The 14204-nt window shown below is 42.4% G+C and overlaps 1 protein-coding gene across 1 annotated transcript; it reads left to right on the forward strand.

Annotated features, from left to right (window-relative positions):
• The first annotated feature begins 311 nt into the window (after nucleotides 1-311).
• BRI3BP (BRI3 binding protein) lies at nucleotides 312-5591 on the forward strand. The gene is made up of 3 exons (XM_084649219.1): nucleotides 312-591; nucleotides 2548-2650; nucleotides 4889-5591. The coding sequence occupies exons 1-3, from the start codon at nucleotides 385-387 to the stop codon at nucleotides 5305-5307; spliced, it is 729 nt and encodes a 242-aa protein (XP_084505345.1). The 5' UTR covers nucleotides 312-384; the 3' UTR covers nucleotides 5308-5591.
• The last annotated feature ends 8613 nt before the right edge of the window (nucleotides 5592-14204 follow it).

A 14204-nucleotide genomic window follows, 5' to 3' on the forward strand; every position in this document is an offset into this window, starting at 1 on the left:
GAGGTGAGGGGTGTGCGGTGTGGGTGTATTGTGAGGTGAGGGGTGTGGGGTGTGCGTGTAGCACTGTCAGGGGTGTGCACTGTGAGGTGAGGGGTGTGCACTCTGTGTATTGTGAGGTCAGGGGTGTGCAGCGTGTGTGTGTTGCGTTGTGGGCGCTGCCCGTCACGCCGCCCGGCGACGAGCGCTACGCGGCCCGGGCTCGCCGCGGGCGCCTGGGCGGGCGGCCCCGAGGGACCGGCCCTGTCACTCCGCCTCCCGCAGGGGGCGCTGCAGCCGCCGCGGGACCCTGCGCGGCCCGCCGGGCGGGAGGATGCTGGGAGCGGCGGCCACAGGCTCCTCGCGCTCAGGCGGCGGCGCTAGGGGGGCTCGGCCGGGCTGAGCGACATGGCGGCGGGAGGCAGGGGGCGGCTCGTGCCCGGCCTGGCGCTGCTTCTCCTGCTGCTGCTGCTGGGCGAGGTGGTGGGACCGGGAGCCTGGGCGGCCCGGAGCCGCGGCGCCGACAAGCAGAACAGCTTCCGCCGGGCGGCCAGCGGCATCTACCAGGGGGTGAGCAGCTTGTTCGGCGAGGAGAACGTGCGGGCCCTGCAGAAGGTGAGACCCCCCCCGCCCCCGGCGAGCCCCCCCCCCGCCCCCGGCGAGCCCCCCGGCGAGCCCCCCCCCGCCCTCGGCGAGCCCCGAGCCCCCTGCCCTCCCCTAGCGGGGTGAGGAAAAGGCGCGGGCCCTGCGGCCGATCCCTCCCCCCGGCTCCCGCCATCCCGCGCCGCCGCCCCGGTCCCGGCTTCGGGCGCTCCCCGCAGCCCCCTCCCCCCCCCGGCGCTCCCCGCAGCCCCCTCCCCCCCCCCGGCGCAGGCCCCCCCGCCCCGAGCAAGCCCCGCAAGTTCCCGGGCGCCCCGCGCCAGCCCTACGGGGACTAAGGCTGCCCGGGAGCCGCGGGGGGGGGGTCTGCCCGGGGTGGAGGTGGGGGGGTGGGAGCCGGAATCGTTGAAAGCCCCACGGGGGCCGCTTGCCTTCGTTGCCTCCTCACCCCGAAGCGTCTCTTGGGGGCGTGGGGCGAGGCTGGAAGGGGGGACGCTCGGGGCGTGCACCTTTTTCAGCTGGTGTAGGAGCGTAGAAACAGCCCCCCTCCGCGCGGACAGTCTGCTCCCCCGAAAACTTAAAGGAGACCCATCGTGAGGATTAACGATTAGGATTAACCCATCGTAAGGAAAAGAGCCTTCCCGGGGGCCATGGGGCGGGACGGGGAGGGCGCTGCGAGCTGTCGGGCTCCCTCTGTGGGTGGCTGCTCTGCGTCTCTGATCCACCAGATACTAGCGCAGGTTCGTGCTGTTTAGAAGCGGTGGCCAATGACTTTCACATTGTGGACCCAGGGCCCTCTGTCCCCTAGTGCTCTATAGCAAAGAAAAACTGGGTTTGAGAACTCCCTACCCTCCCAAGCAAAAACTGAATGAGAAATCTTTGGCTTCCTTCTCGTTGTTAGTACAAATAGGATGGATTATTAAACTAGTGCTGGAGAGTAAATTAGAAGCAATACTAAACGATTTATACAGAGCATATATTTCAGTTTTGTCACAGTGCTTTTTGAAATATAGTTACAGCATTGTTTGTATTCAATACAGTAAAGTGTCAGAGGGAAAGAATCAAGACACTTGGGCAAGGAGGAGAAGAAAATGTGTTCAGATAAGATTGTTGAAATGGAGAGAGAGGAAGGCTGAGCTGGATGTCACTAGGAGGCCAGGAGAAGGTTCTTGCACAATAGCTGGCAGTAAATTAGGGAGCAGCATGGAAGATGCAGGTGCTAGATTAGATGAAGCAAGCTGAGCCAAATATCCATCTTTTTCACCTATAATCTCGATAGCTTTTTGTTCAGGAATTTTATAGTGACAACCTTCAGAAGGCTTCTTAGGGATTCAGGTCAGATTCTTCAGGGATACACACAAGAACTGAAATAAGACTAACAAGTAGAGTAATCTTCAAAACAAATTTAGATTAGGCTGTTCCCAAAGGAAACCAAATCAGCCTTCAGGTGTACTCATTTTCTCATTCAATCTTCTAACTTCACATTTCCCAATCTTAACTCCCTCTGTATCATAACAACATGAAGGTATGTAATTTGCTGAATTGAATGAGTATAATTTGCACTGTCGTTAAAGTTTTGTGTAGTTTTGTCCACATTGTTTATGGACCTGTCAGGTTTTCAGTAAATATCTGAGAATTGCATTGAAAGAGTTTTTGGTTTTCACACACCAGTTATGAACTTGTTGCAAATAACACACAAATATGAACAAGCAGGCAAACAAAAACCTATGTTAATTCAGTTTTTCCTGTGATCTGGAACGAAAGAAAGATTTGCTACATTTATTTTTAAATACTTGGAGGCACGCAGATACTATGGTAAAGGGAAATATATGTATATATTTATATATATATATATTTATATATTTATGTTTGTTTGTTTGTTTAAGATGTACTGAAAACTGAATAAACTGCATAAACCCCTCAAGGTTGATTTCCAATGGTCATTCTTTACAGTAGCATTTTATTTTACAGTTTTTCTCAAGGCTGACAGAAAGATTTGTTTACGGTGTGGATGTATTAGTAGACACATTCTGGAGAATATGGACTGATGTGCTGGATGTTCTTGGAATTGATGGTAAGTGTGATGTCTATTAAACCCAAAATTATGCAGGTAATCCTTATGGATGTTTTTACAGGTATGGGGAGGATGGAGAATATTAAGAAGGTATGTATTACCTTTGCATTTGTATTATCTTTGATACCTGTTATTACATGCATTTATAAATCATCCATCACCACAATTTCTGGGAGCACTTCCAGGGTTTACATTTTGTCATTAATACTTCCAAACAAAAGAAGTAAAACAATCCTGCTACTCTGCATTCTGTAGCTTTGAAGCAGAGAATGGAAGGAGATCTGACCAGTGAGCTAAAATCCAAGAGCTGATAGTTCACTGAGTTGAAAATCTGGGCAAAGAGATGTCTTGTGTAGCTTTCTAAATCTGGACAGGTTAGTGGTTAATCTTTGTTCTTCACTGGGTGTTTTGAGACTTGTGACTGGGTGTCATCCACTAAAGAGAATGGAGAGGACAGTTTCTGGAGCACCTAGAGTATGCAACTGTGAGGGCTGGTTTAGGTAGCTACCCCTTCTAGAGTGTTGGTGGGGACTAGTTTCTACCTCTAGTTTGTTTCTCCTTTTCTTATAATGTAATCCCTGAAATTCCATCTATCCCAACGCTCCTCAACACTCCAGAAGCAGGTGAAGTATTTTGGTAAAGCAGTATGAGAAAAGCTTTGCACTGCTGCTATATTTGTTCTGTAAACAGGACTCAACACTGTTAAATTCTCTGGGCAGGGGTATGGGAAATAAAACTTTTAAAGGGTTTGTGTAGCTTAATCACTTTACTGTGTTAGCATGATGAGGGTGCCTTGAAAATATTTCTCTGAAGAGAGGACAGTTATTAGAAAGTTTTCTTTAGAAAAGAATGAAAAAGATCTGCATAATTTTTCCTGGTATTTTCACATTTTTTTTCCTTCCTTCATTTTGTACATTTCCTTGCCTGTACCTAAGTTTTCTCTTGTTTTCCCTGCTCTTTATTTCTCCCTTTTCTTACTCCCATCTCTGATATTTGTAACATTCTTAATGCTAAGTCTGGTCATATAGAGCACTCTGTAAATGTGACTCCTTTCCTATCTGTAAGAGAGAAAAGAAGACCCATGGGTCCTAGGATTGCTGTAGATCAGACACTGGAGCTGGAACAGGAATAAATTAAGAGGATTTTTATCACTAAGTGTGTCATTTAATGATGGAAACCTTGTTGAAGTTAACGGAGCACTTTTCTATAATGTGCTTTGCAATAGTTAGTAGTAGAATGTTCTCTCCACTTCTAATGTAATATCTTTCTTTGGTTTGACTGAATTCCTAGCTTTTCCGAAACAAGGGCATATTGCTGTGGCTTGCCCAGGTGCTCTAATATGGTGACACACTCGTTTGTGCTTATAAACCTTGCCTAGGAAATAGCACCTTGCACCAGTGTTCTGTGAATTTTGAAGGAAAAGTTTGGGATATGTGGCTCTCTGATTACAATGACTTGTTTTTGTAATAGAGCAAAAATAGACACTTTAAAAATTAAAATACTGTTTTTCCAACTAAGTTATTTTCCTAATGGTTCTGGGATCTAGACTCCACAAAGCTGAATAATTTTAAGCAGTCTTGCGTGCAGATGGAGTTCCTGTCATTAATCTCTTTACATGTTGTCGTTATTTTATTGCTGATCGCTTTATCAGGTGGAATGGGATGAGGAAAAAGTCCGAAGGGTAAACTGAGAGTTGCTGCAGGGAAAGAAATGCAGAGGGGAAAAGGAAAGACACAAGGAAAGGGCAGAGAAACAAAGGAAGATGGGGGAGGGGGAGGAGAATGAAAAGAAACAAAGGGTAGAAATAGTCGTGATCCTAAAGGTGGATGTACTATTCTGTTGTGTGATGCTGAATGCAGCTTAACAAATAATATCTAAATGTTACTACATGAAGACCATATTTACCCTTGATCTTAGTTCTAAACTTTATGCCCTGGACTAGTGTGGCCCTCTCTTTAACTGAAGTGAATTCACTCAGTCACAACCATAGAAATAATCTAATGATTGCTGGTATATGAAAGAGACACACGGGGGTACATATGTATTTATCATTATCCAGTAATTTGGTCACACACACCCCCACCCCCCCCCCCCTTTTTTTTTTCTCTAGAAACCACAGCCTTGAAACTTCTGCAGATATATGGCCCTTCAGTTGTTATGCTCACAGTTTACACTTACCTTTGCTGGATGTAATTAAACTATCTTTTAATTTCTCATAAATTTGTTTTTATTTTTCAGCTTCCAACCTGACTCATTATTTCAGCCCTGCAGCAGTTGCCAACAACCCTACGCGTGTTCTTCTGCTGATTGGTGCTGTTTTACTTGCCTATTGGTTTTTTTCTATCTTCCTTGGATTCTTCTTCTGTCTCTTACATATGCTGTTTGGTCGCTTCTTCTGGATTGTAAGAGTTGCTCTGTTTGCCCTCTCATGTGTATACATCCTCCAGAAGTATGAAGGAGAACCAGAGCATGCAGTCTTGCCTCTGTGCTTTGTTGTAGCAGTCTACTTCATGACTGGACCCGTTGGATTTTATTGGAGGAGAAACAGCAGCAGCAGCCTTGAGGAGAAGATTGACCATATTGACAGTCAAATTAGACTTCTGAACATACGTCTTACTAGGATAATGGAAAACATGGACAGAGCCAATGACCAATGAAATAAAACCTATAGATCACTTCACACCAGCTCACTAGAAGGTTACTAAGCACTATCTCATTGAAAGTTACTAAGCAACAAAAAATCACATGATAAAAATGTGCAATGTTAAAACTTTAGATCATGTGTTTAGAAGAATAAGAGTAATTTATCTAGACCATACACTCAGAAAAAAACACTTGTAAAATAAGATATGAGATTTAGCTATATATTCAGAGAACGTTATCCATGACTAGAATTTTATCAGTGAAAACGCTTACTTTTACAAGCATTTAAAAACATCTTTTTGTAGAGTTTTTATAAAAGCAAATTGAGTAATTATTTAAAATATTGAAGCTGAGCTGAGCATTATGCAAATTTGACATTAAAAAAATCTTACTTAGGCTACCAAATGTTTTTCTTGAGAAGTAGTGATAGTGGGTCCATGTTTTAATTTTTTTTTTTTTTACAAAGGTGTGAGCATTCTAATTTACTGTTGATTTATTTCATTGCCTGAAGTTGCCTTTTCATGTAGTATGAAAAATTTTCTCACATTCAGGCCAAAAAATATCATACCATAGCTTTTAATGGCAAGAAGGGAGTTACTTCATTAAATCAGAAGCCCTTTAAAGCCACCCCAAAATGAAGGACCCATAACTCTCTACAGCTATGTGGTTTTCTTTCTTAGCTTTTCATATTATGGACTTTGCCTTCAGTGTTTTGTTTTGTTTTAAAGTGCAGTTTAAAAAATCAAAAATTGCTACGAGGATAAGAAATGTAGTGTGCTGACAAATTTTCAGTGGCAGAGTAGTTTATATTTGATCTTCACAGTAAAGCATTTTCCACATACGAGCGCATAAGAAGAAATTTTTTTTATTTTTAAATCTCAGGACCCACATGCTTCCTCAGAACAAAAAATGCAGCAGATAAAATACTTCCAAATGTATTGTTGCTTAAAGCTTTCTCAGGACCAATAAGCAGCAATAAATCTATCTTGAGGAAGATCTGGATTTTTTTCTAAAATTTTAAGTCTTATGGGTGCTTTTTGCTTGAAGTCCGTGTCCCCAGTGGGTCTTTGGGAGGTCAGTCACTTAAGTGTGTATAAAATAGAGGATTATTTCAAAGTGATGTTAGGAAGCTTTGAAGCGACTTTATTTTGGTGGGTGTTTGTATTTGTATCCTTACCATGCTAACAAGCTAGATCATTATGACATTGACTTTGTAAGATTTGTTGAAGTGTGTTGAGACAAAGGTAACCTCAGGGAGGAAAGTCTGAGAAATCATTTAACTTTTGTAATGCAGTACTTTCAAGGCTGTTCTGGGGATGTATGGTGGGAAAGCATTTATGCCATAGCAATGAGCACAGTATAAATACCTAAACAGATAATATGCACCATCATTTCAGAAGAACCAGTTTCTAATATTTTTTAAAAGCTGTGTTAAAATAAAATCTTGTGCTGAGCCAAAAACTGCTATTTCACATATGTGTCCCTGTTTTCTTCAGGGGAATTGCATATAACCACCTAAGCAGAATTTGGCATTTTGTCTTCAACTTGTTGTTTTGGGGTTTAACCAGGATTTTAACATTTCATTGAATTTTCATTGTAAATTTCCTTTTAATTTTTAATGCTGAAGCATACAAGAAGACTATTTTAAAAATGCATGTTACTTGCCTGATCTCTCTTTTGGTCTGTCATATTGAACTTGTATTACTATGATTTATTTTTAAATCCATATTTATGGCCATTTTAAAATATAGGGTTTTTTGATCTTTGGCACCAACTTGTCAGTGATAACTTAAACTTAGTTAATTGGTTTAATTTGCAATTGACAGTATGTAGTGTGAGCCTTTTTAATCCTTCATGCTATCTAAGTGGCCACATATGCAAATGCAAAAACCCTGAATCCTTACAAAGTTTTTGTTGAAAATTGCAAAGTATCTGATTTAACAACAAAAAGCCCAACCCTTGTCTACAAAAAAAAAAAAAATTGTATGATTATGTGCAGGCTTCCAAACTAATAATGCTGTATTTAAACTTCTTTCTTCATTCTTATGCTTTAAAAACCTAGGTTAGGGTCCTACAGGCTCAACCCTGTGGTCTCTAATAGATGTAGTGCTGTTGATAGCAACGGGACTATTCATAGTAAAAATCACTACCCTCAGTAGTGCTCGTAGGATCTGGGTACAAAGTAGACTCTGAAATTAGGTATTAAAGTCCCAAGTTAGCAAAGTGCTTTGTGAATTTGGGGCCTAAGGACTGAAGCCTGCAAACAAACCTTACTAGAGCATATAGTTGCACTGTCTTCAGTGGGACAACTCCTGGGGGAGAAGGTGACCCACATGAGTCAGTTTTGCATAATTGTGTCCTAAATAAGGAAATACAGGGATGTGTAACTGTTACCTGAAGTGTACATTCATGCCTGTTTTCTATGAATATGATTTATATTTTACATAAAATGTTTATATTTTAGGTAATCTATATTTAGTACTGAAGATAAAAACACAAAGATTAATATAAGAATAATAAGAATTGCATATTACAGACTTACATTAAAATGTTACCATAAAATTTACTTTTGGATTATATTCATATTATTCCCATGTCTCTTTTTATGTCACTTTTTTAGTTTTTGGTAAAACCAGCCCTTTTGTGTCAACACTCTTCTCCCAAACTTCCCCACCCTGCTGCATGCAGGAAAATATATTTTTGTATTTACTTACATCCCAGGTATAGTGAAATGTTTCATTTTAAACACAGTAGAAAATTTAAAATGTTATAAATAGACAAGGCAAATATGCTTAGGCAGTTTATTTAAAATTGGCTATTTTAATCAGTATTGTTTCCCAATATTCAATTATCTCAGTGTATAGTCTGCTAACTTCAAAAGTAGTTATTTTGAAAGAGCACAAACAAAAATTCAGTGATTGTAAATGCTCTGAATTTAATGTGCACAGTAGTTAAAATGCTTTTGGAAGGCTAATCTGGTGGTGTATTTCAGTTCTCAAGTTACTTTTGTAAATATAGTTTACTAATATTTTTCCATACAATATTATTTTCCATACTGTTCACCTACTAGGCTCTTCTACTCCATTCTTCATAATTCATTCCATAGGAAGTGATTGTGTGATACTGGCTTTTATCTGAAGGCCTCAGGGCACTTTACAAAGATGTGTAATCACTCCATTTTACAGATGGGTACACTGAGGCACGGAGTTTGAGTGACTTGCCCACGACCATACAGCAAGTCAGTGGCAGAGATAGGAATAAAACCCAGATCTTGTGATTCCCCGTACTTTGCTCTAATCACTAAATGGCTCATTCCGAGATGGGCAGTAATATCTTTGCATTCTTTAGCATAGTTTAACAAATCCTGTCATCCGTTCTAGAGGCTAGTAATATTGACCGGCTCCTTTTTATTGTCCAGTCTTCAGCAGCTACTTAGAAGAATGTCACCTTACTTTATTGATTGACATGATCTTTTATGATGGACCTCAAGCTGTCTGGCTTTAACAGAAATTCCATTAAGGTCTTAAGTTTTTATATTTCATACTTTAGGGCCTAATATTTGAAACTACTGTGTGTATTTCAGTACATCAACATTCTGTAAAGCTTTACATTTGTAGCAGTTTATCCGAAAGTACACAACTCACCTATAGTTAACTGTTTTGGATTCAGAATGTAATGTTTTCAAAAGTGGTATTGAATGTCAGAGTACAATGTACAAAGTCCGATGTAGATCAGTAGAGTACTTAATAGTGTGTTCTTCAAATTGTGATTTGCTTTTAAAGACTTGTTGCATAGTTAATATGGAAAATAGACTCAGTACCAACCTTAGCTTTTTGATGGTGTAAAGTTTTTTTAATGTGATTTGCCTCACATACTAATAATCCAGTTTTGGCAGCTAATGATGTTATTGACCATAAGTTCTACTTGTCTGGTTTTTGAGAATAAAGATTTTATTGTATCTGCATGTATTTTAAATTTTTGGATAATTCCATTGAACTGTGATTAGAATTAGCACATTAAAAATTGATCTTTCTTCTTTTTAACCAGGAATTATATTTGCTATTGTAGCACTAGTTCTCAGCACTGATGTCAGTCATTTAATTTCACATCCTGTTTTGTACATGAGATTTAAAGTGTAGATCATATTTAAATTTGTGCAAATTGTTATGTAAAACGATTTGTTCTGAAGAAAATTGTGTGTGTTTACTTTTGACATATGACCCTTAGGGAAATATTAGATTTTGCTGATATTTTAAGAAGTTATGACTATCAAACTTATTTTTACAGAGCTATACATGGCTTTATTTATTACTTCTCTGACCACCAGATCAATGTATTATGTAGTTAAATATTTGTAGACCGATTTCGCAAATAAATTATGGTATTGTGACTTAGCTTAAACAAAATAAATGTTTGCTAAAACTTTGCACTGAGACCTGTATTGCTCTTAAGACTGTTTTGTTGCAAGTCGTGTGTTTGGAGGAAAGTAATTTTCTGGAACTCCACTATTTGAGAAAGAGGTCTGATGGCACCTGACTGTCTAAATTAGAGAAAATTTGCATCATACGTCGTTTGTGATCATATCCCTGCAGCTTAAAACCCTTTAAAAGAAGCAGGTTTCAGAGTAGCAGCCGTGTTAGTCTGTATTCGCAAAAAGAAACGGAGGACTTGTGGCACCTTAGAGACTAACAAAGTTATTTGAGCATAAGCTTTCGTGAGCTACAGCTCACTTCATCATGAAGTGAGCTGTAGCTCACGAAAGCTTATGCTCAAATAACTTTGTTAGTCTCTAAGGTGCCACAAGTCCTCCGTTTCTTTTTGCGAATACAGACTAACACGGCTGCTACTCTGAAACCTGTCTTTATTCTTACCTATGGTATACAAGCTGTTGCAAGCCTCTGTCCCTTGACTTAGTTCTGTTGATAATGATCTATCCCCATGGTCTGTGTCTAGGTCACAAAAGACTAAAGAGAGTGGATCATTGACTCCTACGCAGATTTTACAGCAGTAATGTTTCCTCCCACACCCTTTCCCTTCCTAGCACTATGCCATGTCATCAGGGGGCTGCTGATCTGTCAATGCAATAGGACAAAGGGTGTCTTGTCCTTCAGGTGCACTTTTGTTCGTGTCTGTGAGCCTGCATGGGGATGTCTGAGCTGGGTGTAGACAAAGCAGGTCCCCTCTTGTGGGTAAAGCGGGGGGCTGCTCCCAGGCCATCATGAGCCAGCTTCTCTGTTGCTTGGCGGGGGTAGGCAGATCATCCTGTGTGACACCTGTCTGCCGAGGGGGGCGGACTCCCTGCTGGTGGTTTGCCTGTGCTGGCGGGCAGGCAGGGGGCGGCCTGTCCACGGGGGCCAGGGCCTATCGCCGCCCGAGCTAGGACCTCACGCAGCCGCAGGGGGCGGCGGAGACAATGCGAGACCAACGGTCGGCGGCAGGTGGGAATTTCAAACCCCCTTATCCCTACCCCGCTTCTCTGACGTTAGAGGGGTGAAATTACCTAGCGGGAGGGAAGCTAAGCAGGATCCGATGAGTTTGGTCCTTGGAAGGGAGACCAAAGGTGAGTGAGGTGATAGAGCAGGGGCCAGGGAGGCCTTCTGCAGTTGTGTCATTGGAGAAACTTGTCCCACCCTGCTAATGGGACTTCCTGAGGGGCAGGGCCGTGTTGCTAATCTCTTGATCTAACTGCGAATATTTGATGGTTTTATTAAAGGCCCCCGTCATGTATCTGGCTCACAACCGTGAGTGCCCGTGTCTACCTCAGGATAGACTGTCAAAACAGGGCAGAGACCCTAAACTGGTGGGGAGTTTTATTACTAGATTTTACCAGGCCAGTAACAAATGTGAACTCCTGGATCACTGTAACACTTAACCATGGAGTCAAAGACAGTCCCCTTAGACTTTCCAGTCTATCTTGCCACCCAGACAAACTGGACTTAGTGATAAATGGTCACTTACACAAAACATCACATAATATGCAATTTTCTCCCAGTCTCAAGAGGCCAGTCACTGACCCCCAGATCATTTGGTACCCTAGATCTTACACCAAAGACACCACCTGGAGCCAATCCTGTAATAAACTAACTAAAGGTTTATTATTAACTAGGAAAAAGGAATGTTAACAGATTAAAGAAAGCAAACATATACACATGTAGGAGCCCCATGCCCTGCCCCTCTTATTCCCCTGTGGCCCTGCTCATCCTCCTCCCCACCCTGTGGTCAGGCTGCAAACTGGAGGTAGGCCATGCTAAGAGCTGCCCAGGGGAGCCCAGGCTCCTATGGAGGGCCAGGGTCCCTCAATCTGTCCTGGGCAGGGGGCCATGGTGCCCAAGAGCATCCCCTGTCCCCGCCTCCTGGCGGGGGGGAAGGGAATGATTCCTGTGCCTGAATTCATAAGTTCAGAGCAAACATTTTCAAAGTTAAGAAGCAAAACGTACATATTTTCTTATAGCATGGAATACTAACGTTACCCGTGAGTTTAAGGCACGCAGCAACTTACCAGCATTTCATAGAGTCTAAATACTAAATACATTCTTATAAGACTAATACCTATTTTGAGGAAAACTACCATACCTGGTCTGGTCTCTAGCTATGAGGTTGTCAGTTTTTAGCTAATGCTTGCAGCCTGGATAAAAGCTGGCATCTGGCCTGCCAGCGTTACACCGAGCTCCTGGAAGCATGTGATTAGGTGAGAATATCACCTTTTAAACAAAAACAGTAAATTTCTAGTCCTCATGGTTGTGGAGAAAAGCTTGCAAATGTGACCATGCACCACAAAGCTTCAAAAAACAGAAACCAAATAAAAAGAACCCCATTTTAAAAAAAATAAAATCTCATGATTTTTGGAGGTGTCTGTCTTGTGATTTTTGAATACTTGGGGTTGGCAATGAGGCATAAGTACATGTGAGAACAAAGATGTTTGCTTACTTTTCAGCATTAACAGTTTCATCCCACTGGTATCTTGCTGTCCCCATTTGTATCCATCTGTGGTCTCTTTTTTACACTTAGGTCATCCAGGAAAGGGATGCCTTGTGTTTGTACAGTGCCTAGCACAGAGGCTTATTATGCCAGTTTGTTTCCCGTGATTGCAGTTCAGTGTTATCGTATACATATGGTATGTAATGTGGTTGTAGCCGTTGGTCCCAGGATATTAGAGAGACAAGGTGGGTGAGGTCATATCTTTTATTGGGCCAACTTCTGTTGATGAAAGCCCCAGTGGAATCAAATCTCATGAGCACGGTGTGCACACGAAGTGGAATCTATGTGGACAACACATCTTGAAGAAATAGTTACTTTGCGTGACTTTGAGTAACACTTCTTTCATCTACTAGCACAGTCAACTCCGCCCTTCATCCTTCCAAGATGGACAAACTTTGCTTAAGTTCCATTGCAATCCCTGGGGCTACTCACACGCCTATTTATGATTCCAAAATGAGATACTGAGCTGGCTATTTGCCAGGAACCTGAGGGCTCCAATTAGTTGCATTGCACACTAATCTCATGTTGCTATTGGCAATAAACAGACACACACACACACTGGGGATTTCCTTGTAGCTGTATTTTTATCTGAGAGGTGAACCAGCCAGTGCTGGTGTGCTGAGTTTACGGGCAATAGAAAGATGCAACTTATCTGCTCTGCTCACACAAAGGAGAGGAAAGCCAGGGTCTGCACAGCAGCCCTTCCTCGGCCCCTTCGCCCATTGCCCTCCTCTCTCCCTCCATCCCTCCACTCGCTCTTCCTCCTTCCCTCCCCTGCTCTGTTTCAGAGTAACAGCCGTGTTAGTCTGTGTTCGCAAAAAGAAAAGGAGTACTTGTGGCACCTTAGAGACTAACCAATTTATAGGAGCATAAGCTTTCGTGAGCGACAGCTCACTTCATCGGATGCATACTGTGGAAAATACAGAAGATGTTCTTATACACACAGACCATGAAAAAATGGGTGTTTATCACTACAAAAGGTTTTCTCTCCCCCCACCCCACTCTCCTGCTGGTAATAGCTTATCTAAAGTGATCACTCTCCTTACAATGTGTATGATAATCAAGGTGGGCCATTTCCAGCACAAATCCAGGTTTTCTCCCTCCCCCCCCTCCACAAAAACCCACTCTCCTGCTGGTAATAGCCCATCTAAAGTGATCACTCTCCTTACAATGTGTATGATAATTAAGGTGGGCCATTTAGATAAGCTATTACCAACAGGAGAGTGGGTTTGTTTGTTTGTTTGTTTTTTTGGGGCGGGGGGGGGGACCTGGATTTGTGCTGGAAATGGCCCACCTTGACCATCATACACGTTGCAAGGAGAAGTTTCAGAGTAGCAGCCGTGTTTGTCTGTATTGGCAAAAAGAAAAGGAGGACTTGTGGCCCTTTAGAGACTAACCAAGTTATTGGAGCATGAGCTTTCGTGAGCTACAGCTCACTCCATCGGATGCATACTGTGGAAAGTGTAGAAGATCTTTTTATACACACACAAAGCATGAAAAAATCCCTCCCCCAACAAACCCACTCTCCTGCTGCTAATAGTTTATCTAAAGTGACCACTCTCCTTACAATGTGTATGATAATCAAGGTGGGCCATTTCCAGCACAAATCCAGGTTTTCTCCCCTCCCCCCCTCCACAAAAACCCACTCTCCTGCTGGTAATAGCCCATCTAAAGTGATCACTCTCCTTACAATGTGTATGATAATTAAGGTGGGCCATTTAGATAAGCTATTACCAACAGGAGAGTGGGTTTGTTTGTTTGTTTTTTTGGGGCGGGGGGGAACCTGGATTTGTGCTGGAAATGGCCCACCTTGACCATCATACACGTTGCAAGGAGAAGTTTCAGAGTAGCAGCCGTGTTAGTCTGTATTGGCAAAAAGAAAAGGAGGACTTGTGGCCCTTTAGAGACTAACCAAGTTATTGGAGCATGAGCT

Source organism: Lepidochelys olivacea, assembly GCF_965140295.1.
Source record: "Lepidochelys olivacea isolate rLepOli2 genome assembly, chromosome: 15".
Classification (NCBI taxonomy): domain Eukaryota; kingdom Metazoa; phylum Chordata; order Testudines; family Cheloniidae; genus Lepidochelys; species Lepidochelys olivacea.